At 40.0% G+C, this 27,032-nt stretch overlaps 1 protein-coding gene across 1 annotated transcript in view; it reads right to left on the minus strand.

The window, feature by feature from the left end:
• The window catches only part of syt6a (synaptotagmin VIa), a 73,865-nt gene extending 54,109 nt beyond the window's left edge, over positions 1-19,756 (minus strand). The window contains exons 1-2 of the mRNA XM_074682539.1: positions 19,729-19,756; positions 19,052-19,240 (exon numbers count right to left, since the gene is read on the minus strand). Of these exons, the coding sequence (XP_074538640.1) occupies positions 19,052-19,240; positions 19,729-19,756 (217 nt within the window). The remainder of the gene's footprint in view (positions 1-19,051; positions 19,241-19,728) is intronic.
• Positions 19,757-27,032: the final 7,276 nt, after the last annotated feature.

Here is a 27,032-nt window from a genome sequence, read left to right on the forward strand (position 1 = left end):
ACTCACTCCATGGGCTTCCAGTTCACTTGAGGATTGATGTTCAACTTTTATTATTTGTTTTTGAAGCTCTGAATTAGGGTTGTCCTGATATTACATTTTCACTTTCGATACAATACCGATACGATACCGATACTGCAGCATTGAGTATTAGCCGATACCGATTTTAATCCGATACGATACCAGCATTAAACATGCATACTTTTATTACTTATTTTGTAGTATGTCTGTCGTGTTAGAAAAAGCTTGATTAAGTGATATTATTCAAACAAAGAACAGTAGTCAGCAACAGTAGGTATGAGGAAAAACTGACCCATTTATTATTAACCCATTTATTTATCATTTATTCCGATACGATACCAATACTCGTTTTTTTTGCTGATATTGGACCGATATCTGACATCAATATTGGACTGGGACACCTGTACTCTGAATGGTTTGGCCCCTTCCTATTTATTAGAGCTTTTTACTGTTTGTGTACATGGGAAAGCGCTGAGATTGTCTACCTAACTTTTACTGGAAGTTCCCAGGTCATGATGCAAACACTGGCTTTTTCCGACTGAGCTTTTTCAGTTGCAGCACCCAGGCTCTAAAAAAAAAACTCCCTGCAGAAATGCGTCTCATCTCTGACCTGGGCCATTTTAAATCCAAACTGAAAACATATCTATTTAGAATGGCTTTTAATACTCAGTAATTTTATTTTATTGCCTTTATTCTTGTCATAGTTATTATTTTTACTTTTTGTTTTTATTGTTTTTATATATTATCTATCGTAACACCGGTGGGTGGTTGTAAAGGGCTGTATAAATAAAGCACATTTACATTAATTTCCATTGGCAGATATTTTTTTTCACTTGTTAAAGCAAATCAGACAACATTTTGTCATTAAATAACTTGAAACAAAGCATTTTTCTGGACTGGTCAGGTGAATGTGGCTCATATTGAGTCTTAAAAGACATTTAAATTTGAAAATGATACAAAAACACTGCAGTGACTACACACTTGTGTGATCAAGGGAGCATTTCTATTGAGAATCTGACTGACCTTGCTCATTATTTATATCCCCACTCGCTGCACCTTTGGGCCAAACTTCAAACTCCTTCGACTTTAATTTCAATTAAACCCCGGTGATTTATATGCTGTTGTTCTGACTGATGGTTTTTAAGAATTAAAATGTGTTTTAAATGACTTTCCCGTGGCTCTACAGGGTCCAGACCCAGTGCAGTGTGTTCCCATGGTCTTCCCACACGATGAGCTTAGTTTGCTAATTGACTTCTTCAGGTTCACACAATGTGCCAGCACTCACACTCAATAATCCGCCCAGGAGAGACCCTTAGAAAGCTGTTATCTCCTCCACAAGTGTGAAGTTAATCAAAGTGCAGACTGGCTTCTCTTCCCTGTGTTGTAATCCTCCTCCTAACGCTTCACAAACTGTTGTCATCTATCCAAGAAAGTAGAGATTTTAAACTCATTATAAAATTTGTTGGATTTTTGGCCAGAGCACGTTTTCTGCGGGGTCAGATGTCCTTCGATTTCTGTGTTCTGGGAGCCACCGGGGAGGCTCCACCCGGGCCTGTGATTGTCGAGTTCAGTCCTGTATTAGCATCTGGTGCTATCACATAATTAACCTGCTTGTTGACCAAGAGCCCCTATCTCTGCCGCACAGCTTCCTGCGTGCCAGGTTGCCTTTCCTCGCGGGGGCCGTTTGCAGGAAGAAAAAACGATCACATAGATTGCAGAGGCTCTCAGGCCTGCTGGAGGGAAAACGAACGGCCACAAATAGAAAGGGTTTTCCAGTGTTAGATGCTCTCACTGTTGAATTTGTTTCAATTACTCATGACGGATGTACCGAAAAACCAATCAATTAATCATTAGTCGTTATAACTCATTTTGGCTCTCTGAGGCAAAGCCTGGATGAACATTGATTAACTACAACACAGCTCTCAATTAATTAGCCTTTCATCGCAAAGTTAAGTCTTTAAAAACAAACTTGCTGAAGACGTTTACTTGACTTTTTTTAAACTCAGCGATGTGTGGCCTCTTTATCAACCATCGCTTGATTTATTGCCGCCTTAATGTGCAACGAGCAGCAGAACTGAGTGTTTTAAAGGCTTATCTTTGTTAGATTGTGAAATAAAAACAAAAAAAATCAACTGGAAGATCCTTCACAGCTTGATGACACAGCAGAAAACAGAGATAGTCTCAGTGATGTCACCCATTGGTGCTGAAGAAGCATCTTGAAGCCCAAAGATGGTGGCTTCTGTTGGGGAAATGATGACTCAATGAGCTTCAATTACTCGAAGAACCAGGAGCTAGAGCTAAGGCCTAGCTTTGCAGACAGGTGAACAGCTTTCAGTAAATGCACCTGTCAAGATAGGCCACACCCCCTCAGTTCAACCAGAGTTATTCTTTACTTTACCTCTATTTCTAGATCAAAATACTGGGAAAAGGCTGGGCTATGAGATGCTACCAGTCATCTCCACTTGTTGACATCAACATCCTGTAAAAAATTGTCATCTTAATTGGCTTGAAGTGAGGTCGCCACAAAAACTGCTCCCCCTGGTGGCTGGCTGCAGTATAGGTCAAAAAATCCATCTCCCCAGTCATTCCAGATGGGCTGTGGTCAGACTTTAAAAAATGAATACACCTGGTAGAAATGTTTCTCACGTCTGATTGTTGTTGCAATTTGAAGATATCATTTGGCTGCCTTGTATCCAAGTCCTCTTTTATCTGAAAGTTTCATTTTCATTAGTTATTAGAGGTTAAAAACAAGGTTTAACGTCGTGTTTAACGATGATTGACAGCTGCCGTTAACTTAGCCATCATGGAAACATATAATAACTGGCCTTGGACGCAGAATATGATCGCCATTTTTAACCTACCATAATAAAAGTCAATCCATGTGTTTACCAACTTGAGTCCCCAGCTCTAAAGGGTAGTCTGGTGACCAAATGCTTATCCTGAGTTGCTCCCAACCAAGAAATGAGATTCAAAGACCTAGAGTGTTTCGGGTACCAGACTATAAAAATGACGTTCTGTTATTTTTTTTATTTATCATTATATTTTCTTTATGTCATAAAAATGTGAGGCCCACAAAATGTGTTGTCACATCTTATGTAATGTGTTTTATTTTTATAAAATTATGTGTAAAATTATCAAATTTTTTGTGTTTTGTTTTTATTTTTGATATAACAATAAAACAGCAGTACATTCGAGAGTCACCAGCTGGTGGCAGTGTGGCACTGGGCTCCTCCCATAAATGGACACTTGCTACAGGACTTTTGTTTCTTCTTGATTCTACTAAGTGAAGCTGAACTGTAATGAAGCACAGCTGCAGGTCTTATTCTTCTTTCTGTTTAGTACAAGTTCGTATGGTTAGGATATGTAAAAGTGCATATAAATATTGAAAAACACAAAGAAAACATAGCATTGGTAAAATAAGTTACAAACGTCATGTGTTTGTGAACAAGGAAATGCTATGTTAAGGTTAAACTCTGAATTTAAACTGTAAGCAGCATAAAAATGTCTGGTTCTTCTTTGGTCGATTGTCAGAAACGATACTACACCGCAAACTCAGGTTTAAGTGAAATCTGACAGGATCATGGCCATTATAGACCAACTGGTGTTTTGGAGTTAAGAGTGACCATGTTAACTGGAGACCTTCAGATGAACATGTCAGTGATTGATGCTCAATGGTCACCACCTAACAGGGTCATATTTTACACTTTAACACCTGAGCCATCTGTGTCTTTGTTTTGACTGTAAATAAGTCGTGTGAACTGATGAAACTCTGAATCCCGTTTTTACTTTGGGTAGTTCATGAAAAAGTCTGTTTGGAGCTGAGTTTAAAACTAAATATGACACTCAGGACTCAATGTAAAGAGCAAATAACAAGAGGAGTGTTAAAGAAATTTATGACATGTCCTGAGTTGAACTACAGCATATTATCAAACTATGAACTGTTCCAATAATCAATCCTCTGAATGTCTTTTGGCTTGCTGATATATTTTTCCCACTTATTCCACTTCCACTGATTTCATACAAAGCTTGACGTTTCTTTAAAGTGAATTTATTTTAGGTTAAAAAATGCGACGTTTTTTGGCTGCTAATGTCCTCGCTTCACAAGCCATTATACTCCAAGAACAATGTACAAAAAGTAAAAGAGTCTATAATTTTGGAGCTAGTCCCAAGTGGACACTTGAGGAACTGCAGATTTTTTTTTCTTTATTGGATTTACTTATTTATTATTATTAATTATTTAATTTATTTACCTATTTGTTTAATCATCTTTATTTATTTATTTTTATTTATTTTTTTTATTTATTGTTTGTTTTAATTATTTATCTATCATCCATCTATTTATTTATTATTTATTTTATTTTATTTTATTTTTTATTTATTTGTTTTTTCTAGTTATTAATCCATCAATCCATCCATCTTTTTATTTATTTATTTATTTATTTTAAAATTGTATTTATTTTTAATAATGATAAACTTTAAAAGAGAAGAAAAAAAGAATAATTTCCTCTAAGTTATTAAGTTCCTCTGTATGCAGTCCAATACTGGAGTTCCTATCCCTCTGTGTTTATATACAGAAATAAAGAAGAGGATTTATCAGAACTATGACTCACAAAGACACAAAGTCAACTTTTTTAGGACTAGTATTCCCAGCAGTGCTGAGCAACATTTCTGAGTACAAACACCCCCCGTCTCGTCTCTGCTCTGTTGCCCACGAGACGCTCGTCTTGTTTACCCGAATAAAAAATCCTCTGCTATGATCCTGCAGGGAAAACCTCCTCCACCCACGGGATGTTAAAAAATGATACTTGCATATTTATAATCTGCCTCCTCAACAGAAGTTACAGACTTCTGTCCAGGGTATTTTGCTTCATTCATTCTTCAGATGATGATGCTGCGAGATGTAGCAGATTATTCACAAGGTTGTTCCAAGGATGAATTATTAATAACGCCAACACTGATCGACTTCTGCGACAGGATACGACTCCAGCTTCCTGTAGGGGGGTCGAACATGCTGCCTGCTGTGGTGAGGTCATGTTATTGATTATTATAATAGAAACATCTGAATCCAGATGACAAACCGATAAGATCATTTTACAGGCTTTACTTAAATATCGACTTGTTTTGACTCTTGCTTCGCTTCACTCAGTCATGCTTACAACACATCAACCATCAAGTCTCATTTACTTCACTTTCAGCTCCTCAGTTGGAGCGTTTGGCGACCAGTTAGGGCAGCAAGACCAGCATCATTTTTGTTTTTTTGTGAGGAAAAATTTATCATTTTTCAACTAAGTCTGGTGACATTGAAAAGAGCAGCTGTTTTGGGTTTATAAATGTGATGTTACTCAAAGGTCTAAATCTGCAGGGATCATTTCCAAAGAGACACACTCGACAACACTCAGAGTGTGTCAGTCCCAAAACAAAAACAGAAACGTTCAGGCTGTCAGCTGTGGTTATCCGTTTCCAAAACACCGTGAATTTTCCATTTAGCTCAACATTCAAACATCAAAGCTTGGGTTTTAAAATCCCTCCTAGCTTTCACATCATCAGTCCTTGTTTTTTTCCCTGAACCACAGGTGGGATAAAAGCCACAGCCTTGCAGCCACACACCTGAACACTGTGGGAGTGGAAACACTAGAACGGTGACTTTTCTGATGAATTGGAGAGCAGCAGATTAGATAAGCAAAGGTATTATACAATGAGTTTGTACCCAACAGCTCCTCCGGGACGGTTTTGTAAAATGAATCCAAAATATTTTTAGACAGACGAGGAGGTGTTTCTTCAAGTTTTAACAAAGGTGAAAAACTTTTGAAGGAATGCCACCAGCAGTTAGATGCTTGTTTCTAAAGTAGCCAGGGGTGGGTCTTTAGCCTCAGGGTGCCCACCTGTCAGTCAAGCCAGCCATGTCCTTATATGGGCAAAACCTGTGTTATAACTTTGAAAATGACAAATACCTGACTGTAAACATGCTAATTGATGCTGTAAATTTTCGCTTGTTGTGTATGTGGTTTCAGGTGTTTCTGTATCAGCCTCTAGTGGAATCTCAAGGAACTGCAGTTTTAGCATTTCCTCTATGGCTTCATATCTTTAGACTTCAGCAACGCTTCAAAATCCTAGTCTATGATTGGCTCTTTGCCTGGTCAGACATAGGCATATGTTCGATATGTCCGCTAAATCAGAGGTATTCAACCATAAACTGTATAAAACATGGACGTAGTCTCCCCGACGTCACTCATTTGTTCCTAAAAACGGAAAATGAAGCACATCGGCTATAGCGGCCATATTGGTAGTGGCAAGGGCTTTTTTTTGGCTTGGTGTATATGTGACTTCAAGTACTTCCAGAGCCAGCCTCAAGGGGACACTAGAGAAACAGCAGATTTTAGCGCTTCAGCATTGTCTCACATTCATAGACCGGGGGTTACCACTTGTCTTCAACAGGGGGTCCATGGTTGATCAGGCAGTTTTTGTATTTTCAAGTAATTACTCCCAAATATTTCAATTTTTATTATGTTATTTTGTTTTTCTTGTTTGATTACAGAATTTTATTAGGTGACAGCAGGTTTTTTCAATTTCAACATTCTTTTGCCTATTTAGCATCAAGGGGAGGGGATAGGAGCCAGCAATTTACCATATCAGAATGCCAATATTAATATTAGCTAAATAAAATAACTAATAAGAATGTTGTTATTTTCAGTTTCAGAGTGTGTTTTCAATGCAAAATTTTGCTTTGCTATAAAGAGCTCCAGTTTAAGCCAATGTTGCTTTAATTTTCTACTACCTGGATGTAGATAAGTGCAGATGAAGGATGTTATTTCTTGGCATGGTGTCATGGTTTTGGTTTTTGGGTTTTGGTTTCCTTGTGTTTTGAAAATTGGTTTCATTATTATTCGAGCATCCTTTAGTAAGCTGTACTTGCATTCAAATGGTGGGTTGTGACATTTTGGGCAGCCAAATTATTTTTGTTAATGTTCAGACTGTACAAAAATATAATTTCCATGCATTAAATAGAAAAGTTCTCTCAGTTTTTTTTTTTTTTTTGAAAAATTGGGAAAACTAATTCCCATTGTTTGTTGTGATTTACAGAAATGCTTTGTTATTGTTATTATTATTTATTTTTTTTCTTTTAATTTGAGAAAATTAACTCCGGTCGTTTGTTGTGATGTAAAGAAATGCTTTTTAATTCTTTATTTATTTTTTATTTTTTGAAAAATTTGGGAAAACTAACTCTGGTCGTTTGTTGTGATATGAAGAAATGCTTTTTAATATATATATATATTTTTTTAAATTTGGGAAAACGTACTCCAGTCATTTGTTGTGATGTAAAGAAATGCTTTGTAATTTTTTTTTCTTTTTTTCTTTTGAAAATTTTGAAAAAACTTTATCCAGCCGTCCGTTGTGATATAAAGAAATGCTTTGTAATTCATTTATTTTTTTTGAAAAATTTGGGAAAACTAACTCCAGTTGTTTGTTGTGATATAAAGAAATGCTTTGTAATGTTTTTTTTTTTTTTTTGCTTTATTTGAGTCAAATTTCTTTCCCTTTTTTATTTTTTTTAATTTTTAATTGACTGTTTTAAAGCTTATTTTTTTAATTAACTGTTTTGTTGTTTTTATGTAGAGCACATTAAGTTACCTTAAGTATGTGAAATGTGCTTTATAAGAAAAAAGCTGCCTTGCCTATAAGATGTTGTACATCCTTTGTTGAGCCACACAAAGAAAAAACATTGTGCGCTCCCCCAGCAGGAGCTCCCCTGAATAAAATCCTAATGGGGCCACTGATCTGGTCACAAACCCACATTACATCCTTCAGGACTCCACCTGACCTCTTCAGCTTCACCTCCTCAGGCAATATATCTGCTCCAGCCTGAGATCCCTCTCCATAGTTCAGGTGTTATGAGCCTCTGACCTTGAGCCACCTCATCATTGCTCCTGTTCAGCATGAGCCAGAAACAGCAACGCGCCATCCCCCAGCCGCCTGACATGTGGTACACCTGCAGCCCGCCTGATCCATCATCCTCCAGAGCCTCATCACACACTGTTACCCTTTCCGTGCGGCTAATGAATTTCACCCTCAGAGAGCTGTAAATATTATATCCAATCTGAAGTTCTGTGATTTGTTTTATATGAGATGTGCTGGAAGAGAATATCACGGAGCAGACGTGAGAGGTGGAGGTGGATTCCTATAAGATCGGGGCTCGTGGGAGCAGGTGGACTGCACGATGCTATCAGATAATAACGGCTGGAGGTTTGCAGCGTTAGCTTTATCCACGAGACTCGTGCTTCCTGTATGGATGCTTCAATTTCCAAAGGTATCACAATAAAACTAACAGGATGCAATCTGGCGCCTGTAAAAATAACTTAAGCTCATTTTCAGTCTCAGTAATTTTTATCACCGGGGATTTTAAATGGATGTGCAACGTCCATTACAGACCACAGGTATGAGCGCCTGGTGTTCCTGGATGAGAGCTTGTGCTCCACTCAAAATGCCTCGTTGCTTTGAAATATTGAGCTGTTAATCATGGCGAATAAATATGACCCGCAGCGAGCTTGTCATGCGTGAACAGAGGAGGTGGAGAGGTGGAAGGGGAGCGATGGCCTCTTAATGTCTCTGATTAGGTTTAGGGGTTATATGTGGGGGGGTTACATAATGGAAATGGAAATGTGCAGAGCTTATTTAGATGTTTATTGTTTACCAGAGGTTATGAGGACGATGGCTTTTTAATAGTTGTTCAGACAGAGTGAGATAATAAATATGTGGAAATTACAAAGCGCTCGTATGTTCTGTTGTCTGGAGCAGAGGTCGTATTTTAAAAGGTTTTAGAAACCTGCAGTTTTTAATGTTACGCTAAGCTAATTAGCAGTCTAAAAAAAAAAAACCCTACTCAGGATAAGATACAATTTACAGCGCTAATGACGCCCATAATTTTCCTCGCTGTGACTTAGTTTATGTGTCAGCTTTGGAGAAGAGATTGCCTCATAAAAATGTAATTTGTGATGCTTTTATTTTGCAATCTTTACTACTTTACTTTGATAACAACATGCTTTTATTTTGAAGAGACATAAAAAGGTGCATTAGGGAAATGATGAAGTTAAAGGAGTGAATAAAAACAGTGGAAAGACAGATCAACTGAGGAAAATGTCAGTGTGTAAACACTCTGTGAGGTGTATCTGATTGCAGTAACACCTGTGGCTGGTTTGGATAGTGTTTTTCAGGGATTTTCCTTTGAGTTCTCTTTGTATTTGGAGTCTGTTCTTTCTTTTTAGGGCTCATTTGTAGGTCATGAAAACCAACCATGTAACCATGGTTACATTATTCACACATGAGATCAGCTGTTTGCAGCCTGTTGCATGTTGATGCTAACTGGTGCTAGGCCAGATGTTTCCCTCAAACTAAGGAAACAGAGGCCAGGTTTACATGAAGAAGAGACAACATCTACCTGTCCTTCCATCCATTGTTATGGAGAATGAGAGATCTAACTTGAAAAAAATGGATGAATTAGCAGAGCTAATCCAGCATCAGCGAGAGTACCAGCAGAGTAGCATCATGCTATTCACAGACATGGCTAATGGAGCTAACTCTGGATACAAACGCCACATTAGCAGGATTTTACCTGCTGTGGGTGGACATTTCATACATGTTTATTGGCTCTTTACATATTTCTTGTGGTTAAATAGGCTGGTACAGATTTTTTTTCTTGGTCACAAATAATATTTTATTCTTTCTGACAAGTTCTCAATGTTAGATTCGTAATGTTTACACTTTCTCGTTTGCTGATGTAACTCTGTAAATTGTGGGACGAATAAAGGATGATCTTATTTTATTTGTTTTCAACTTTTTTTTCTTTTTAACTCTACTTTTCTTTGGGTAAGGGATAGGCAGAAACATTGAGATGAGTTTTGTTTTAACCCTAAGGAGCCGAGCGTAGCACCGGTAATACAATTTACACATAAAGTTTGGATGAGTGGTAGATTTGAAATTTGATAAAAACCTATCGATCTTTTTTTTTTTTTTTTTTGCACATAAAATCTTGGAAATTACACTTTTAATATTGGGTTTTCAACATGTCCCAGAGCTCTGTTTCCATCCAGCTTAAACAATGGAAACATCACTTTCTGCACAGCCTTGAAAATTTCTGTATTTAGAAAATGTGTGTAAAATTTCAATTTTTTAATGGTTAATTGCACGTTTTAGAAATTTATTCAGTTATTCTGGACTTAAGGTTGTACAGTTTATCATTAAAGTGTGGGATATCAAGGTTGTACTGCTGTATAACAACGTTGTATGCAAAAAAAATGACACTACAGCCTGTAAAAACATAAAGATTTTGGGGGTGGGAGAAAAAGTCGTTAAACGATATATTGGGATTTTTTTGCTTAGCGATATCAAAATCATGACTCTTTTGTCAAAAAAAACAATTTTTCAACTGGATTGGAAAAATATCACCACTTTTCTCCAGCAGAGGGCGAAATGTTTCTCGCCGACTCATGAGATGTGCATTTTGTGGAAAAATATGGCTCCTGATATAGTCTGTAGACATTATCATCATTATTTAACTTTTTCACAAGGTCTGGTGTTAAAAAAGCAAACTGAAAATTGCAAAAATTTCAAGATCAAACAATCGCAATTTAAATCAAATCCGCACCCCCAAAATTGTAATAGAATAGCATATCGTCCCAGCCCTAAAAGCTATACCCAGACTTGGTATGGTAGCTCTTAAAGGGTTAATAATCCATTCAAGAATATAATCTGCCAAGATAAAGGACCAGATCCTACATGGATTACTGAATTAAAGAGCTATCTTGAGGTAAAGGTAAAGAAAAGTGTCTGCATATTTTGTCATCCGAGGATTTGTAATCTGTGGCAGAATCCCTGCACACATCTTGTGAATCCACATGCTTGGATTACAAATCTGTCCCCATGGATTACAAACACAGTATGCACGGACAATAAACTGTACGCACAGATTTGCAGACTGTATGAACATATGGATTTCCACATTGCTGAGATCTGTTCTCCTTAGCGCTCTGAATGAGGTGGAAGCTTTGCATAAACTGGGTGTTGGTGTTGGTGTTTGAAGCACAAAAAGTAGTCGATTCAGATCTTTCTCTGAGCTTTTCTGATGGTTTTACTGATCTGACTCACACATTCTTACAGAGTGTGTAAAGAAAGTAGAGTTAGCCGACTGTTGTTACCTTTTGATAGAGTCAAGCTTTGTGTTTCTGCTCTAACTGTCCTTGAAAACTTGATGAGAGAAATTCATCATGAGGACAAACGCACACGATGCAAACCTCCCATGACTCTGATGTGAGTAGTTAAAGGAGTACAGTTCTTATCTTGGAAACACACATTTGACATCCAAGCCAAGAGGTGGATGAGAAACGATAAATACCAACCTTTGACGATGAGACCAACGCACCTTCAAAGGTTTAATTTATCGTTTCTCCTCCACCTCTTGGCTCGGGTGCTAAATGTGTTCCCGAGATAAGCGGACTACTCCTTTAACAAGTAACATCAGAGCTTTGTGACTTGTTCATTTATCTTCACATTGAATTTCCTTCATCAACTTTTCAAGGACGCATCTAATCCTCCCCCATTAAGAAATCGCCGCCACATCAGCTTCCTGCGGGGACCTCAGAGTGACCTGACCTCCGGCCCGCAGCCCTGACTGATGGTGGGAAACAACAAGTCAGCACGAAGAAATGATGCATCCATCACTGCGAATCTGTTGAATCAACCGCTGCCTGACATTTGGGACGCACGTGCGGAGGCTCGCCGCCTCATGATGCATTATGGCTCGGCTGATAAGAAGAAAAATGGCGAGGACAAATCGTTTCATCATGCGGGAAGTGTTATCGGGCTCAGTTAGCCAGCGCTGAATCCTCTTATTCCTCCTCTCTGTGGTTACAGAGTGGTGACTTGGTTCAACTTATCCTGATGGATGATTATTGACTCTACAGAGCTCGGACGTCTCTTCATCGCATATGCAGATATAAAAAAAGGAGAAACAATCATGGAAACGCTGATGATTTAAATATAAACCAATAAATCATCAGCGCAGAGTCTGTACTTCCTGTGTTGGTCCCGCTCTGCAGCATAAACCATTGAAGCCACTTCTTTCACATTTTGGGATGAAACATCCAAAGCAGGATCTGTTCTTATCGACTTTTTTTTTGGGCTGCAGAATGAAACAACCTAAATTTAAACTCTCTTTTGTATACCGGACAAAAACAGAGAGAAAGAGAGGCTTCAGGCTGTTTTGGTGTTTTCTATCTGCTGGTTTTGTTTGGGATGAGCACACAGTGTGCAGAAACACCGGCAGGTTATGGAGCAAGGTTTGGTTTCCTGCTGGAAAAAAGAGCAAAGTCGAGAGTTTAACACTAATGCGTCCTTCTTTAGAATTATTTCTTTTATTTTCTCCTAAGTGCAGCTTCAGACCGCTCTCATGAATATTCACGAGCTTATCAGTGATGTGGATTTGCACGGTAGCTCAGCGCCCGAGTTATCCCGAGGCGTTTTTTGAGATTCAGGATGAGATATCTTTAAAAGTATATGTTAAACAAATTCTGGACAGATTTGAACTCTCAGCTTTCATAACTCACAGTGACTCACTCAGTCAGAAACACGGAGAACAAAAGACACAACAAACAGGACGCAAACATACATGAGCAGCTGCCTCAGGGGAACATCTGGTGGAGACAAAGTCAGGAGCGCAGACCTGTGGAGGAGGAAAACACAGGACGCCACCGACTGAGGTTGGAGTCAGAACACCTGCTACAAACATCACCTGACAACCTTGTTTCTTGTGGGAACACGGGACACGAAAGAAGTCAACCTGAGAGCAGCTGGGAAAGAAGGGTCTAGAAAAAATGTCTTAAACCTGTTTCCACCAAGCGGTTCAGTTCAGTTTGTTTCAGTAAGGCGTGCATTTAGTGGTGTTAACTTTGACAAAAGCCCCGTTCATACAACGTTTCATCTGAAATTGCTAAAACGTAGAGAAAAAAAACACTGAAAAAGCTGTAGTAAGCATGCCAGGCTTGTAGGTGGCGCTATAACTGTCGATTATCTGGTGTATTGGTGGATGTAAAGGGCAGAAGTCGGCTTACTGTTTACACAGCAACCATGTCGGCAGGGTTTCAGAAAAACTCCACTCTGGAGGCCGTTTTCAAAAGTTTGCCTTTTAGGACGGCTGAAACGCCGTTTTCGTGTAAATGCGAGGCTGAAACACAACAAAACTTTTGCGTTTCACCCTAAAATTGTTGTCATGTCAACTGCCCCTAAAACTGGGACAGGTCCTGAAATTACCAACCCACATCGTCCCACTTTTTGGTTCCCTTCTGTTGGGGTGCCAGACATACAACCTCCAGAAATTGGAGCTAGAAACACTGCAGTCCGTTGATTGGTCGGTTGTTTATTTGTTACATTTTTCTTCTTCATTGGATTTATTAGCCAGGTACACTGTGGCTGTGTCTGAAATGGCATACTAACGTACTACTCATACTAAGTGTGACGTCAAAAATAGTATGTAGTGCGTTCACATTAAATAGTATGAAAAGATTGTGTGCGCGAGAATTACCCGGATGTATACTATATCGGTAAAATTTTTAAGTATGGGAGGTGGGCATACTAGTCGTACTGACACGCCCCATAATGCATTGCGAGCCCCGTATTTATAAATGTAAATTCATGAGATGACAAGATGAGAAGCAACTAAAATTGACTTAGCTCTGCAGGGAAACCTAAACGTAAGTACAAAGAAATAAAGTGCCTGAGGCGACGGACGGATCGTCTTCGGTGTCTGCGAGCAGTTAACATTTTTTAATTTTTTGAAGAGAGATGAATTCGTTTTAAGACCGGTGTTAGCTAAAAATCATCCACTAGCGAACTTCCCGTTTTCAAAATAAAAGCACCCGTTTATCTCCTTTAAGTTCTTTAACGCTTTTGTAAATTGGGCTCTTGTTTTGGAGCGGACCGGAAGTTTCTTCGATAGCATATTGGCGCTCTTAACAGAGTGTCCGAAATGTCGGAATTAAATTTGTATCCGTGCGTTTTGTGGCCCAAATGACCACATTTTGGTTTTCTACGTGATGACTTTCTCGCCTAAAATGTTCTTAAAACTTTCAAATGTGGCGAATCAACTGAGATATTTGATAGCCTGGTGTGCTTCCATAGACTTATGTGTGCTTCCAATTTTTGTCGTCGGAGGTTTTGAAATGCATCATGGGAAACCGAGTAGTATACTACGGTGTAAACGGTTGGCACTCTAATCATACTTATAGTATGTAGTATACAGTATATACACAACGACCATATAGTATGTTAGTATGCCATTTCGGACACAGCCTGTGTCACGCTCCTTTGGCGTCACCCTATTACGTAGCTGATGCGGCAATCAACATCAGGCTCAAGGTCTTAGCACACTGAGCTGTTTTTTTTCAGATGCGAATCCAATGCGTTTGTTTTTGTATTAATTGTGAAAATTCGTAGTGAAGAAAAATTCAATCATCAATCATTGATCCGGCAGCTGTCAGTATGTTTGAGGTATGCAGGGCTAGATTAGCTCTATGCACAGACCACTTCCACATTGGCGTGCGGTGGCTTTGGCATTTCCGGTTGCCAAAAGAAGCAGTAGAAGGTAGACGGTGTTATGATGGCAGAGATTAAATAAATACGGTGTTTCCTGGAGACGCTTAAAGTTTCTGTTAGTGATGTTCAGAGAATCATCCAGGTATCCAGTTTGACACCATGTAGCAAGTAGTATAAAGGCTTTAAAATGTACATACTTTTATTTCTTTAGAGCTTTGCAGGTAATTCGCTAACAGTAGCTAGCCTGAGCTAGAAGACTTACTTTGGTGTTTAAAGTTGAGAGCTTCAGGTCAATCTTACTTTAAAGTGATACTCCGGGATGGAACAAGTTGGGTCCTATCACAAGGTTTAGGGCAGAAATTACCCCTACAGCAGTGTTTTTGTGCAGCAGAAGCCCAGAGCGCTCGCACCAAACACCCCCTCCCTGCTCCTCTGCTGGTTTCCTCTGCACTCAGACGGGGCCATATTTTACTTGACCAAAAACACAAATAAACGGACTCCCACTGAAAAAATCTGATATTGGTCTGCATTCACGCTTTATTTAGAGAATTTTCAGCGCGTTACTTTCACACAAAAACACCGCTAAATAAGGCTCTAGTTCCCATCGTGTCTCTTTGTCCTGGCAAAGTGGCGAGCACCTCGTAGCCAGCTGTGGCTCTGCAGCGGAGGTAGCGCTGTTTTACGACACGATGAGAACTAGAGCCTTATTTAGCGGTGTTTTTGTGTGAAAGTAACGCGCTGAAAATTCTCTAAATAAAGCGTGAATGCAGACCGATGTCAGATTTTTTCGGTGGGAGTCCATTTATTTGTGTTTTTGGTCAAGTAAAATATGGCCCCGTCTGAGTGCAGAGGAAACCAGCAGAGGAGAAGGGAGGAGGTGTTTGGTGTGAGCGCTCTGGGCTTCTGCTGCACAAAAACACTGCTGTAGGGGTAATTTCTGCCCTAAACCTTGTGATAGGACCCAACTTGTTCCATCCCGGAGTTTCACTTTAAAGTAAGTTTAATCAAGTGTATAAACCTCTCACTTCATGGGTTTGTACTTTCATGCATCCATAAAGCACAAGGTAAAAACGGGGCTACAAGACATCGCCCTGAGAGCCAGCTGATACATAACTCTCTTACAAGATATATGCTAGCGGTTAGCATACATTGATAAAACTTCATTTTTCCACCAGTATAGCAACTTTCATCACTGAACACACAAACAAGTGTAATAGTCTCGCACAAGAGAGTCATTTTTAATCCATTCAACATGCTCTTGATCTACCAAATCGCTATAGAGCAATTCGAAAATTGCATTGATATGCTAGCAGTTGAAAATGGTCTTGCAAAAGCCCATAATGATGGGCGGAAGGATAGATAGACGTAGTCTCTCCTTAGCACTTCACCCTGGCCTCCTTCTCTTTAGCTTGTGGGAACCATCTGGCCTAGCACCAGTTAGCATCAACATGCTACAGGCTGCACACAGCTGATCTCATATGTAAACAATGTGACCACGGTTACATGCTTCGTTTCCATGACCAAAAAAGCTTTAAAAAAACGTAAAAAAAAAAGAGCTCATTGAGCACTTGGCGCTAGCTTGATGCTAATGTACAGAGAATTCTGTTAATGTGCTAGCAGTTAGCATACATCGGTAAAACTTTTTCCAGCAGAATATCAACTTTCATCACTGAACACACAAACAAGTGTAATAGTCTCGCACAAGAGAGTCATTTTTAATCCATTCAACATGCTCTTGATCTACCAAATCGCTATAGAGCAATTTGAAAATTGCATTGATATGCTAGCAGTTGAAAATGGTCTTGCAAAAGCCCATAATGATGGGCGGAAGGATAGATAGACGTAGTCTCTCCTTAGCACTTCACCCTGGCCTCCTTCTCTTTAGCTTGTGGGAACCATCTGGCCTAGCACCAGTTAGCATCAACATGCTACAGGCTGCACACAGCTGATCTCATATGTAAACAATGTGACCACGGTTACATGCTTCGTTTCCATGACCAAAAAAGCTTAAAAAAAAACATTAAAAAAAAGAGCTCATTGAGCACTTGGCGCTAGCTTGATGCTAATATACAGAGAATTCTGTTAATATGCTAGCAGTTAGCATACATCGGTAAAACTTTTTCCAGCAGAATATCAACTTTCATCACTGAACACACCAACACATGTACAAAATGTCCTCACATTTAGATTTAAGGTGACTGGAAGTTTACACGCCACCGGATTTTTAACCGGACATACGTCATGCTCGCTTGTGCACAAGGCCTTTTCTCGCCCCAGAACTAAATCTACACCCTAGTTACTAAAGATGTTGAGGTCTTTAGAGGCATATTTATCACTCTTCACCTCAACGGACGAACAGTTCATCCAATAAGAAGGAGGCAAGAATGAAATAACCATTAGTGGCACTGCCGCACCTTTTTTTCTAATCACACCCAGCATGGAGCCTAAAAGGGTGTGAAGTTTCCACCGAGGGTTTCTTTCACAGCTGTGTGATGTTCATTAACCCTGTCCTGGCTCATTTTTCTTTTTGCTGGCGGGGAAAATGGCTTTTGCCCCTCACCTGGAGGATGTGCTACGACTGCAGAAAGCTTTAAAGACAAGGGTTAGGTCCCTCATTAGCCTATCGGATAACTCTCACTTTAACGTGTCAGACAGGTATTAAATATTAACTTATTAGCACTCCTGTTGCTGAATTAGCGCGTTAGCATCAGGACTCTCCTCCTGCAGCTGCCTGTTGCAGCACACAGATTATCTCAGAGAAATTGGGAAGCAGAGATGTGATCAGGGGAATCATTTGCCTCCGAGCTGAACAAATCCAGGTATTATAGCAAACCTGGCTCCGAAATGGAACCAGCTATTAGAGCAAATCCCCACTTGCTAAACAGCCATTTGCATTCCAGTCGCTGCCGTGCCCTGCAGAGCTCTTCCTCACTACAACAATGGAGAGATGCAACATTAGGCCGGCTCATGAACGCAGGATTACCCCGTCCTCTCAGGTGCTTTATTCAACGTCAGCTTCCGAACAAGTGCAATCATTGTCAGTGTGGCATATCCTCTTGTTTACAAAAGCAATATTGTTTCCCCTTGTGGGAAGCCAGGACTGGGGTATTGATCTACGGCCCCTGGGCGGCAGAAATCCACTCCAATTTGATATCATATTGAAACAAATTGCTCCTGGTGGGGGGAGAGCTTGGTGTTATCTCACCCATCCTGCAGATGTGTGCTCCACCAGGTTTATCACACCTTTGTGCACTATTGTTCACACACTAAGCTCCAGTCCTGCTTTAGTGAGTGACATTTTAACAAGAAGTCATAAAACATGCCACAGGAGAGTGGAAGAGGAAGGGAAATGCCAGAATCCCTGAATCCACTCACAAAGAGGAGCAAACGACCCCTGAGGCGAAAACCCCCTGATCACACACAATCATGTCACCGCTACACACACAATGCAGCCTGCCAGGAAGGGCCACCGGGGTCCAGTCGTGGCAGGAGCCAGCAGAAAACTGATAAGCCGACTCTGAAAGCTGCTGCTGCCGCCGGAGGGGGAGGAGGAAGGAGAACAACTGCACAGCAGGAACAGGTGAAGGGACGCAGGGGATGAGAGTGAACCGCAGAGATAAACATAAACAGTGACACAGAAAAAAAGCAGTAGTTTGTGCTTTTTTCTCTTCTGTCACTTGCAGGAATCCTTTCTTTTTCTTATCTTCACATCTGAGAGGGGACTCGAAATCCCAAGTGACAACAGCAACAACGCGGAAGACGAGGAGCGCGGCGGTAACACAATTGGCTTCACGCTCAGGCTGACATGCGGGGATCCTGCTGTATCTCCCCCTCTATTAGCCCCCACGGCTCTGGCGCTTCATCAAAGTGTCATGAGGGGAAAAAAACACACAAAGAAAAGTAACAAAAGCATGTGCAAAGAGGAAAACACACACACACACACACATAGAGGAGTGACCTGACTTCACTTCATTTTTACGCTATGCACCTTTCACCAAACAGGTGGAGCAGCTCAGAAACGATCAGTCTACCGCTTCAATAATTGATAAAAGCTGCAGAAAGGACAAGTCAATATCTTTCCAATTTTACCCCCGGCTAATAATGTGCAGAGGTGTGTGTGTGTATGTGTGTGTGAGGCAGAAAGTGCAGCTGCAGACATCCACTCTAATCAAATATTAACATGGTGCTTCATGAATGATGGAGAGGAGTATGATATAGTCAGGAAGGCTGCCAAAGAAACCAAGAAAGACTTTTCTGTCAAAGATGAACGAGTGATTAACAAATCAGAAAAAAAAAAAAAGATGCTGCTGCTGCTGGGAAGCAAAGCACAGCGTGTGTCTCAACCTCACACATCCCACAACAAACTGACAACCGGAGAAATCAATCACCAAAAGAGGAAGAAAAGAGGATGAAAGCATCCGATTCAATCTGCTGTGACAAGCCGTGTACTCACCAGTGACTTTTCCTCCCCTGATCCCCCTCACTCCGCGCACTCTCCGATCCTCTCCCTGGCTTGCTCCTGAGCAGAATGAGCCTCCACTGCACTCGGGAACCCTGTTTCTATGGCAGTGTGAGCAAGCAAAGCAAGTCAGCAGGATACTGTAGTGCAAATGTCTAGGGGCAGATCCCTCACTCAGCTCAGCTCAGCTCAGCGCACAGTCAAACAGGCTCTCACTTCAATCTTGGTGTGTGCTTAAACACTCGCCAGCCTCTACAACTTCAGGAGGAGAAGTGGAAGATGAAAAAAAAAAAAAGCTTTTCAAGAAATATTTACGCCTCCTTTAAACACGGGCAATGCAGCAAAAGAAAGAAAGCAGGCACAAGTTCAGGAGCATGAATAAACATGAGGGGATCCTCATGCATATCAAAGCTTTTCTTTGAATAGACGTCCAGATTACACATTCAAAGAGTTGTTTCATAAATTTTTACATAATGTGAAATTAGGCAAATGCTTCATGTTGGATCAAAAGGGATTCTTTCTTTCTCTTTTTTTTTTTTTTTTTGATGAGTAACACATGCAAGCCTCCGCTTTGTTCTGTGTCAAGAGAGCCGGCTGTGATGAGCACAAGCAGGTCCGCGCTCTGCCTCAAGAGCCACACGCCGTTGATTTAATAAGCGGAGAAATTGCACCTCGGGCTGCAGTTGTGGCCACGGTCATGCGACATATTGCAGCACAATCAGTGCAATCTTGAACAGAGAGAGGGGGGAAAAAAAAAAAAGGAGGAGGAGAGAAGGAGCACAGAGGGAGGAAAGTGCAACCCCCCACCCTCCCTTCCCTCCTCCCTCCTCCTCCTCCAGTCTTCCCTCTATCTGGATTAGCATCAGTTCCTCAACAGGCGTGTCGGTCTGCAGAGGATGCTTCCCCTGACCAGAGGCTGCAACAGCAGCCCTGAAATCAATTTACAGGCTACACTGAGAAAATAAACAGGAATTAATTGCTTTTGATTTGCTGCACACATGTAGGAGACGATGCGGTTGGCAAGCATTGAAAATGATCATCTTAGAAAAGTGTTCAGGGGGTGAGAGGAACAGTGTTACACCAGCTGATGCATTATTGATCGCACAGAGAGATACTCTGAAAACTCTCGTCCTTGATTCATTTTTCATCACCAAAGTCATCGAGAAACATGAGAGAGGGTTTTTTCTCGAAGGATGGCGAGGTTCAGCAGGTGTAAGTCAAAACGGAGGTCTGCATTTGTTCTGTAACGAGGTTCACACAGAGGTCAGAAAACAGGAGCTGAGGTTTTAAACCGAGAACAACCCAAGAGTAAAAGTCTTTGCACACTGAGTCCAGGCTACATATTTTTTGCATTTATTCTAGTGCTGTCAGGTGATTAAAAATTAATCTAATTAATTACCGGATTTGTAATTAATTATTGTAATTAATCACATTTTAATCTATCTGCTTAAGGTCCCCAAATAAAAAATCTGAATTCTAAGACATTACAAAATTGTAGTGCATGACTAATTTAATTCATACACAAAGAAGAGAAGATTTGTAAATCTAATTTTTTTTTCAACTGGCCAATATTTAAATGTCCATATTGTGCAACTTCTAGAGAAGTAAAATTGTGTTTTTCAGCAGGCGGAGGCGGAGTCTTAACCTTGTAGAGCAGATGGACCTGCCTAATTCAGTTTCTGAAATCCTGCAGATCCATCTTTGCATTGACCAACGAATGTAATCGGCTGAATTCTAACCAGCCCAATCAGGGAAGAGAGGCGGGAGCTGCAAGCCGATGTGACGTCAGCAGACTTTCGTACTTGTCAGCGTTCCTTTGATTCTTAAGTTAACTTTATAAAAACGGCAGCAGTCGTCTAACGCCATTATTACAGCTGTTTCTTGTGTTCCTGTAGTTGTTTGTGTGTCAGCAGCGGCGCACACAAGCTGAGTCATACCGTGGCTTGATGTGGATTTGTCTGTGGTGAGTGTGTCAATCAGAATGGTCATCCAATCACCAGCTGCTGATTTTTGTTTCTGAAAACAAATCCAAAGAGCTGCTACCTAGATGGACTAGCGAAATATTTCCGTGGCGGATATATGAAACGGGGTCTGGTGGAGCTTGCCACTCAAAATCCTGCTCGTAAACTACTGTGGGTGAGAGCGGTGTGCTCTTTGGACGAGAGCTCAGCATGGATATGAGGAGAAGATGTGAGATGACAGAGACATAGAGAGACGCTACAAGCCAGAAAAGTTCAGGCAGCTCACGCTCCAACTGAGGATGTGTCGCGGTAGTTCAGAGAGAAAGAGCGGCGCCATCGTGAGAAAAGACGACGGAGATCATGGAGAGGATCAAAGGATGGAGCGCCTGAGATGAACGCGATCAAAGAAGTACATTTTGTCTATTTTTTTGGATCAAAAACAGGAAAAGAGACATAAATGAAGAGAGTCTACTCTTCTTAGGTAGTTTTGGTGTTTACATAGTCATAGAAAACAAGATTATTTGGGTCTTGAGAGATGGAGGTGATCAAAAAAAATATGGGTTTTTTTTTGTTTTTTTTTGGGGGGGGGGGGGGGGGGGGGGGGGCCCTCAGAATTTGACTGAAGTTTCAGGGCTATGCTACATGAGCAAACATCATCTTTGCCCGTCAACACCAAAATTACAATTTGGACAAAGGGGTTATGAACAATTTAGCGATGCAGGACTGAAATTGGGGCACATGTTATGTCTAAGTTGAAGAGTATAAGGGTGATTCTTCAATTAAGGGAGTTTTTCTATCCCCAGGGTAGATTTCCAAGAAAAAAAAAAGTTTTTTCATTTATTTATTTATTTCTAACAAAAAACATTTATTGTTTTTGTAAGGGTAAAGGTTTTTTGATAAAAACTTCATTAGTCTGTAAAATGTTGCCTGTGATGATAACGATGGAAGTATAAGGGACAGCAATATTAAATTATAAGTAAATTGCAAATTGAACAAATATGAACTATATGAATTTGAAAAAGCCCAAACCAGTGAAAATCTTTCAATACACAGAAAAAAGTATTAAAATATAAACATTGAGACACTGATTTTTTTTATATAGCTACTCCAGCCAAACCCTTACAATTATTTATTTTTTTTGTGAAAAAAACTTTTTCTTATTGAAAATCTACCCTGGGGACAGAACAACTCCCTTTATTGAAGAATCACCCATAACCAGTCTCAAGCTAACGACTGTTAGCAGTTGTTAACGTGTAGTGCTGACACATAGCATCATGTAGCACAGAGTGATTTGTCTCATTTCAACTTAGCAAATAGAGATAAAATCATTAGAAGGTTTAGTTGGCCTAATTTGACCAAGGCTAGCGTAGCAAACAGACATGAACATCAACAAGCATGGAGGACCAAAGGCTGGCACTGCTAGCTTTGCTAAGACTAGCCACAGTCTGCTGACTCACCGACCTGGTTTCCCTGCTGACTCTGTGATCAGGTGCCTGGCCTTGTTGAATAAAATTAGCTTGATTTTGACTTTTTCAGTGAGTTTTTCCTTTTGCCTCAAGGCTAGACCGATATATTCAGAATGATAATTTTGGTTTAAACAACAAAATTGGACTTTCTCTCTCTGACTTGTAATTCTGGTGATGACTAGTAGAGGTACCTGTAAAAGTTTCAAAGATACGGGAAAGCAATGATAAATCCTTCTGATTGGAGAGTCAGAGAAAGTTTGGAGGAGGTTTCGTGTTATTTTCAGATGCTTTTACATGTGGAAAGTTTAGATAAGTTGTGTTAATGAAGTAACTCCTCCATGTCAGAGGTCACGGGGTAAAAACTGCTTCTTCAAACAGCTGTCGGTCTGATAATGACACTGGATCAGGTAAAGGATTTCAACACCAACATCAGCTTACTGCCCATCCTGCTAAGAGGCTTAATGTGATTCTGACTTGCAGCTCTGTGCCTTAATTTCCTCAGAAAGGAAAATCAAATCAAGCACATATAAGAGGAAAAAAAACAAAAGAAAGTGGAGCATAAAGAAACTGATGCACCCTTAATCCAGTGCTCCTGAAGTCGCTTCACATCATTCATGTTTCTGTGATGCCTCTGCTGCAAACAGCACACACAACAATATCCTTTAAACATTAACAGTGCATGACAGATTGGTTTATGAGAAGCGAACGGTATGACAATCGGCTGACAGCGGCTGGACGGGCTCTTGATGGAGCATTGATGGGTGGAGGCATTGAGATAGTGATGCCTCAGCTAAAGGTGGACTGCTGATGAGGGTTAGCCAAACAAAGCAGCGTGTAGCCGAGGACAAATTGTACGAGACGGGTAAAAAGTGCTGCCACAAACATGATTTAGTTTGTGTGGTGGATCAAAGAGAAGCAGGACGGGGAGTTATTCAGCGGATATTTAAAGATTTTCAACAAAGAGAGGCTGATTTCAGCTACGCACAAAACTTCTGACACATCCTTACAAGATCTGAAGGTCAAAGTTGAAATCTCAGACTTTGAAACAAACTGTTTCTGAAAGACGAAGTCAATGCAGAAGTTCAACAAAACTGCAGTTCCAGTAAGTGTCCACTGGAGGCTTGTTCAAAAGTGAAGAAAGTCCCATAAGGTCCTATGACAAAACCGCAGCCTTATTAAAACTAGAAAAGCACTCAGAGGGTTCAGACCTCCACTAAGCATATCGTAATTGTCACCAACACTTTAGTCCTACTTTAATGTTATACTCCCTTTCAGCAGACTGTCTGCTACAATTTGGTGTTAGCTGCAGGTTTGTACGATAATTTGTGTCCTGACAGTGTAGAAAATGATGATGACCCAGTACATATTACATACTCTGGATTTTAGTATCCAGAATGTTGCCAGGATCTGGATCGTACTTTTACATCTGTCAGAAATTATGGTGACCTTGTCTTGTGTTGTTTTGCAAAGTAATCCGACCATTTATCATGGAGTTATATATAGTGATCCAGATCACCTCCAAAATTTAACTAATTTCTTTCTTATCCCATTTTTAACATTTTCTGAAAATTTCATCAAGATTTCTTTGTTAGTTTTTGACTTATGTTGCAAACTCTTCCAAAAAACATAACCTCCTTGGCGGAGATAAAAAAAAAAAAAAAAAAAAAAAAAAAAGGGAGATTTGTTTAATTTTTTTTTTTTTTTGATTACTATTTTTTGTTTTATTTTTATTTTTTCATAATCATTTTTTTCAGCAAATCTCAGCAAAAATTAAAAATAAAAATAAATAAATCTAACTCAACTCTTTGTATAATTTCCATAACCTTTGTTGAAGGCAAACAACGCTGATGCTCACCTTGACTTTCAACTGACACAAACTCTAAGAAAAAGTGGAGCTAAGGAGGGGGCAAATGGCAACCTGTCGCTGTGAGAAAAGACACCACTGGGAGAGCCAAAAGAAAAAAAAAAAAAAAAAAAAGAAACATGCAGAGCCTTGAGGCTCAAGACCCACTTGTTTCATTTGGCTTTTATAAAATATCTTTTCTTTATTATTCATTTTATTTTTATCATCTAATCAATTTACATTTTAGCCCATTTCTTACCTTTTCTTTGCCTTACTTTTATATTTTAGCCCTTTTCTAAACTGTTTTTTTTTCTGGGCCTATGTAGTTTTATGTTTTTATTCCATATCTTGGGTGTTTCCCTCTATGTTTGGGGGATCTCAGTTAAGGCGTCCTGGCCTTTGGGTCTTGAGTGGCGCCCGGCCTCCTGTGAGTGTGTTATCTGACCTGGCTTACCTGCACTCAGCCACACATTTCTAAACCACATTATATCTGAGTCTGTATGTGCTGGGACGGGAGTGGGGGCTGTTTTTAAACATGTAAAGCTTTCAATGTATGAAACGTGCTTTATAAATAAAGTTAAAAGTGACCAAATTGAATTTCCACTGGGGGTGGACGACACTTCCTAAAGAATCTTAAGAAATAATGGATGTTTGTTTTTTTAAGACGTGTACAGCTTGCTAATGTTTTGAAACTGATTACTATCCTAACAGCGCATTAACATTTTGTTTTCAAGTGGCACGCAAGGAATTGTGGGATATGTTGGGCGATAAAGGAAGCTCTTGTTATACATTCACCAGCCACTTTATTAGGCACACCCCTCCAACTGCTCAATAACACAATTTTCTAATCAGCCAATCACATGGCAGCAACTCAACGCATTTAGTCATGTAGACATGGTGAAGACGATCTGCTGCAGTTCAAAGCGAGCATCAGAACGTGGAAGAAAGGTGATTTAAGGGACGTTGAACGTGGCATGGTTGTCTGAGTATTTCAGAAACTGCTGATCTACTGGGATTTTAACCCACAACCATCTCTAGGGTTTACAGAGAATGGTCCCAAACAGAGAAAATATCCAGTGAGCAGCAGTTCTGTGGGACAAAATGCCTTGTTGATGCCAGAGGTCAGAGGAGAATGGACAGACTGGTTGGAGCTGATAGAAAGGCAACAGTAACTTAGAGATTTCTCGATTTCTGCTCCACATTCAGATGGTAGGGTCAGAATTTGGCGTCAACAACATGAAAGCATGGATCCATCCTGCCTTGTATCAACCGTTCAGGCTGCTGCTGCTGGTGTAATGGTGTGGGGGATATTTTCTTGGCTCACTTTGGGCCCCTTAGTACTAACTGAGCATGGTTTAAAGTCCACAGAAAAAAAAAAGAAAAAAAAAAGGAAAAAAAGAAAAAAAAGAGAAAAAAAAAGAAAAACAAGGGGGGGACAAAAAAAAGAAAGAAAACAAGGAAAAGATACGGGGAAAAAAGAAAAAAGAGAAAAAAAGGGAAAAAGGAAAAAAGAAAAAAAAAGAGAAAAAAGAAAAAAAGGGAAAAAAGAAAAAAAGGGAAAAGGGAAAAAAGAAAAAAGAAAAAAAGAAAGAAAAGGGAAAAAGAGGAAAAATGAAAAAAAGTAAAAAAGAAAGAAAAAGGAAAAAAGAAAAAAGAAGAAAAAAGAAAAAAAGGAAAAAAAAGAAAGAAAGAGGACAAAAGAAAAAAGGGGAAAAAAAAGAAAAGAGAAAAAAAAAAAAAAAAGAAAGAAAAAAAAGTCCACAGCCTACCTGAGTATTGTTGCTGACCATGTCCATCCCTTTATGAGCACAGTGTACCCATCTTCTGATGGCTACTTCCAGCAGGATAATGCTCCATGTCATAAAGCTGGAATCATCTCAGACTGGTTTCTTCAACATGACAATGAGTTCCCTGTACTCAAATGTCCTCCACAGTCCCCAGATCTCAATCCAATAGAGCACCTTTGGGATGTGGTGGAACGGGAGATTCTCATCATGGATGTTCAGCCGACAAATCTGCAGCAACTGTGTGATGCTATCATGTTAATATGGACCAAACTCTCTGAGGAATGTTTCCAGGACCTTGTTGAATCTATGACACCAAGGATTAAGCTGTAGTCTGTACGTGTAAAGCAAGGAGCCACAATAAACAGTTTTTATACAAGGCTGTAAACATTGAAATTTTAACATGCGTCTTATTGGAGAAGGTTCCTAGGCTGTTGAAGACAGCCTCAAGTGGACGCTTGAGGAACTGCAGCATATTCACTCTGGCTTCATATCTCTAAGCTTAGGGTTTGTACTGACATGTTTTCCTTTGTAGCAGCTTTAGCTAATATTTGACTAAGCTAATCTTATCTGGTTTCAGGCTTCATGTCCCCTGTTTTTATTTATTTGCTTTGGTTGTCTTCCTCTTTGTAACGAGCTGTAAAACGTCTTTTTATTGCAGTCGACTGTATGAAAGCAGCTGCAGGTCAACGCCAGCTCTCACTCTGAGCTTTCTTTTATAAATATGAAGGACTGCAGCAGCAGGGTCTGCTTCTCTCTGTATATAATTCATATAGGAGACGAGAAGGGGAGAGGACCCCAACGCGGTGCAGAATAATGAGGGTCAGGTCTGGACTCTGGGGCTGGAGCAGAGCCCCCCGAGGGCCCTGGATACATACGGTCAAAGTCATGTGAGCCAATGTCAGGGCCTTCAAATCACTG

Source organism: Halichoeres trimaculatus, unplaced genomic scaffold, assembly GCF_033239565.1.
Source record: "Halichoeres trimaculatus isolate MK-OKI-2021-1 unplaced genomic scaffold, fHalTri1.1 fHalTri1_scaffold_11, whole genome shotgun sequence".
Classification (NCBI taxonomy): Eukaryota; Metazoa; Chordata; class Actinopteri; order Labriformes; family Labridae; genus Halichoeres; species Halichoeres trimaculatus.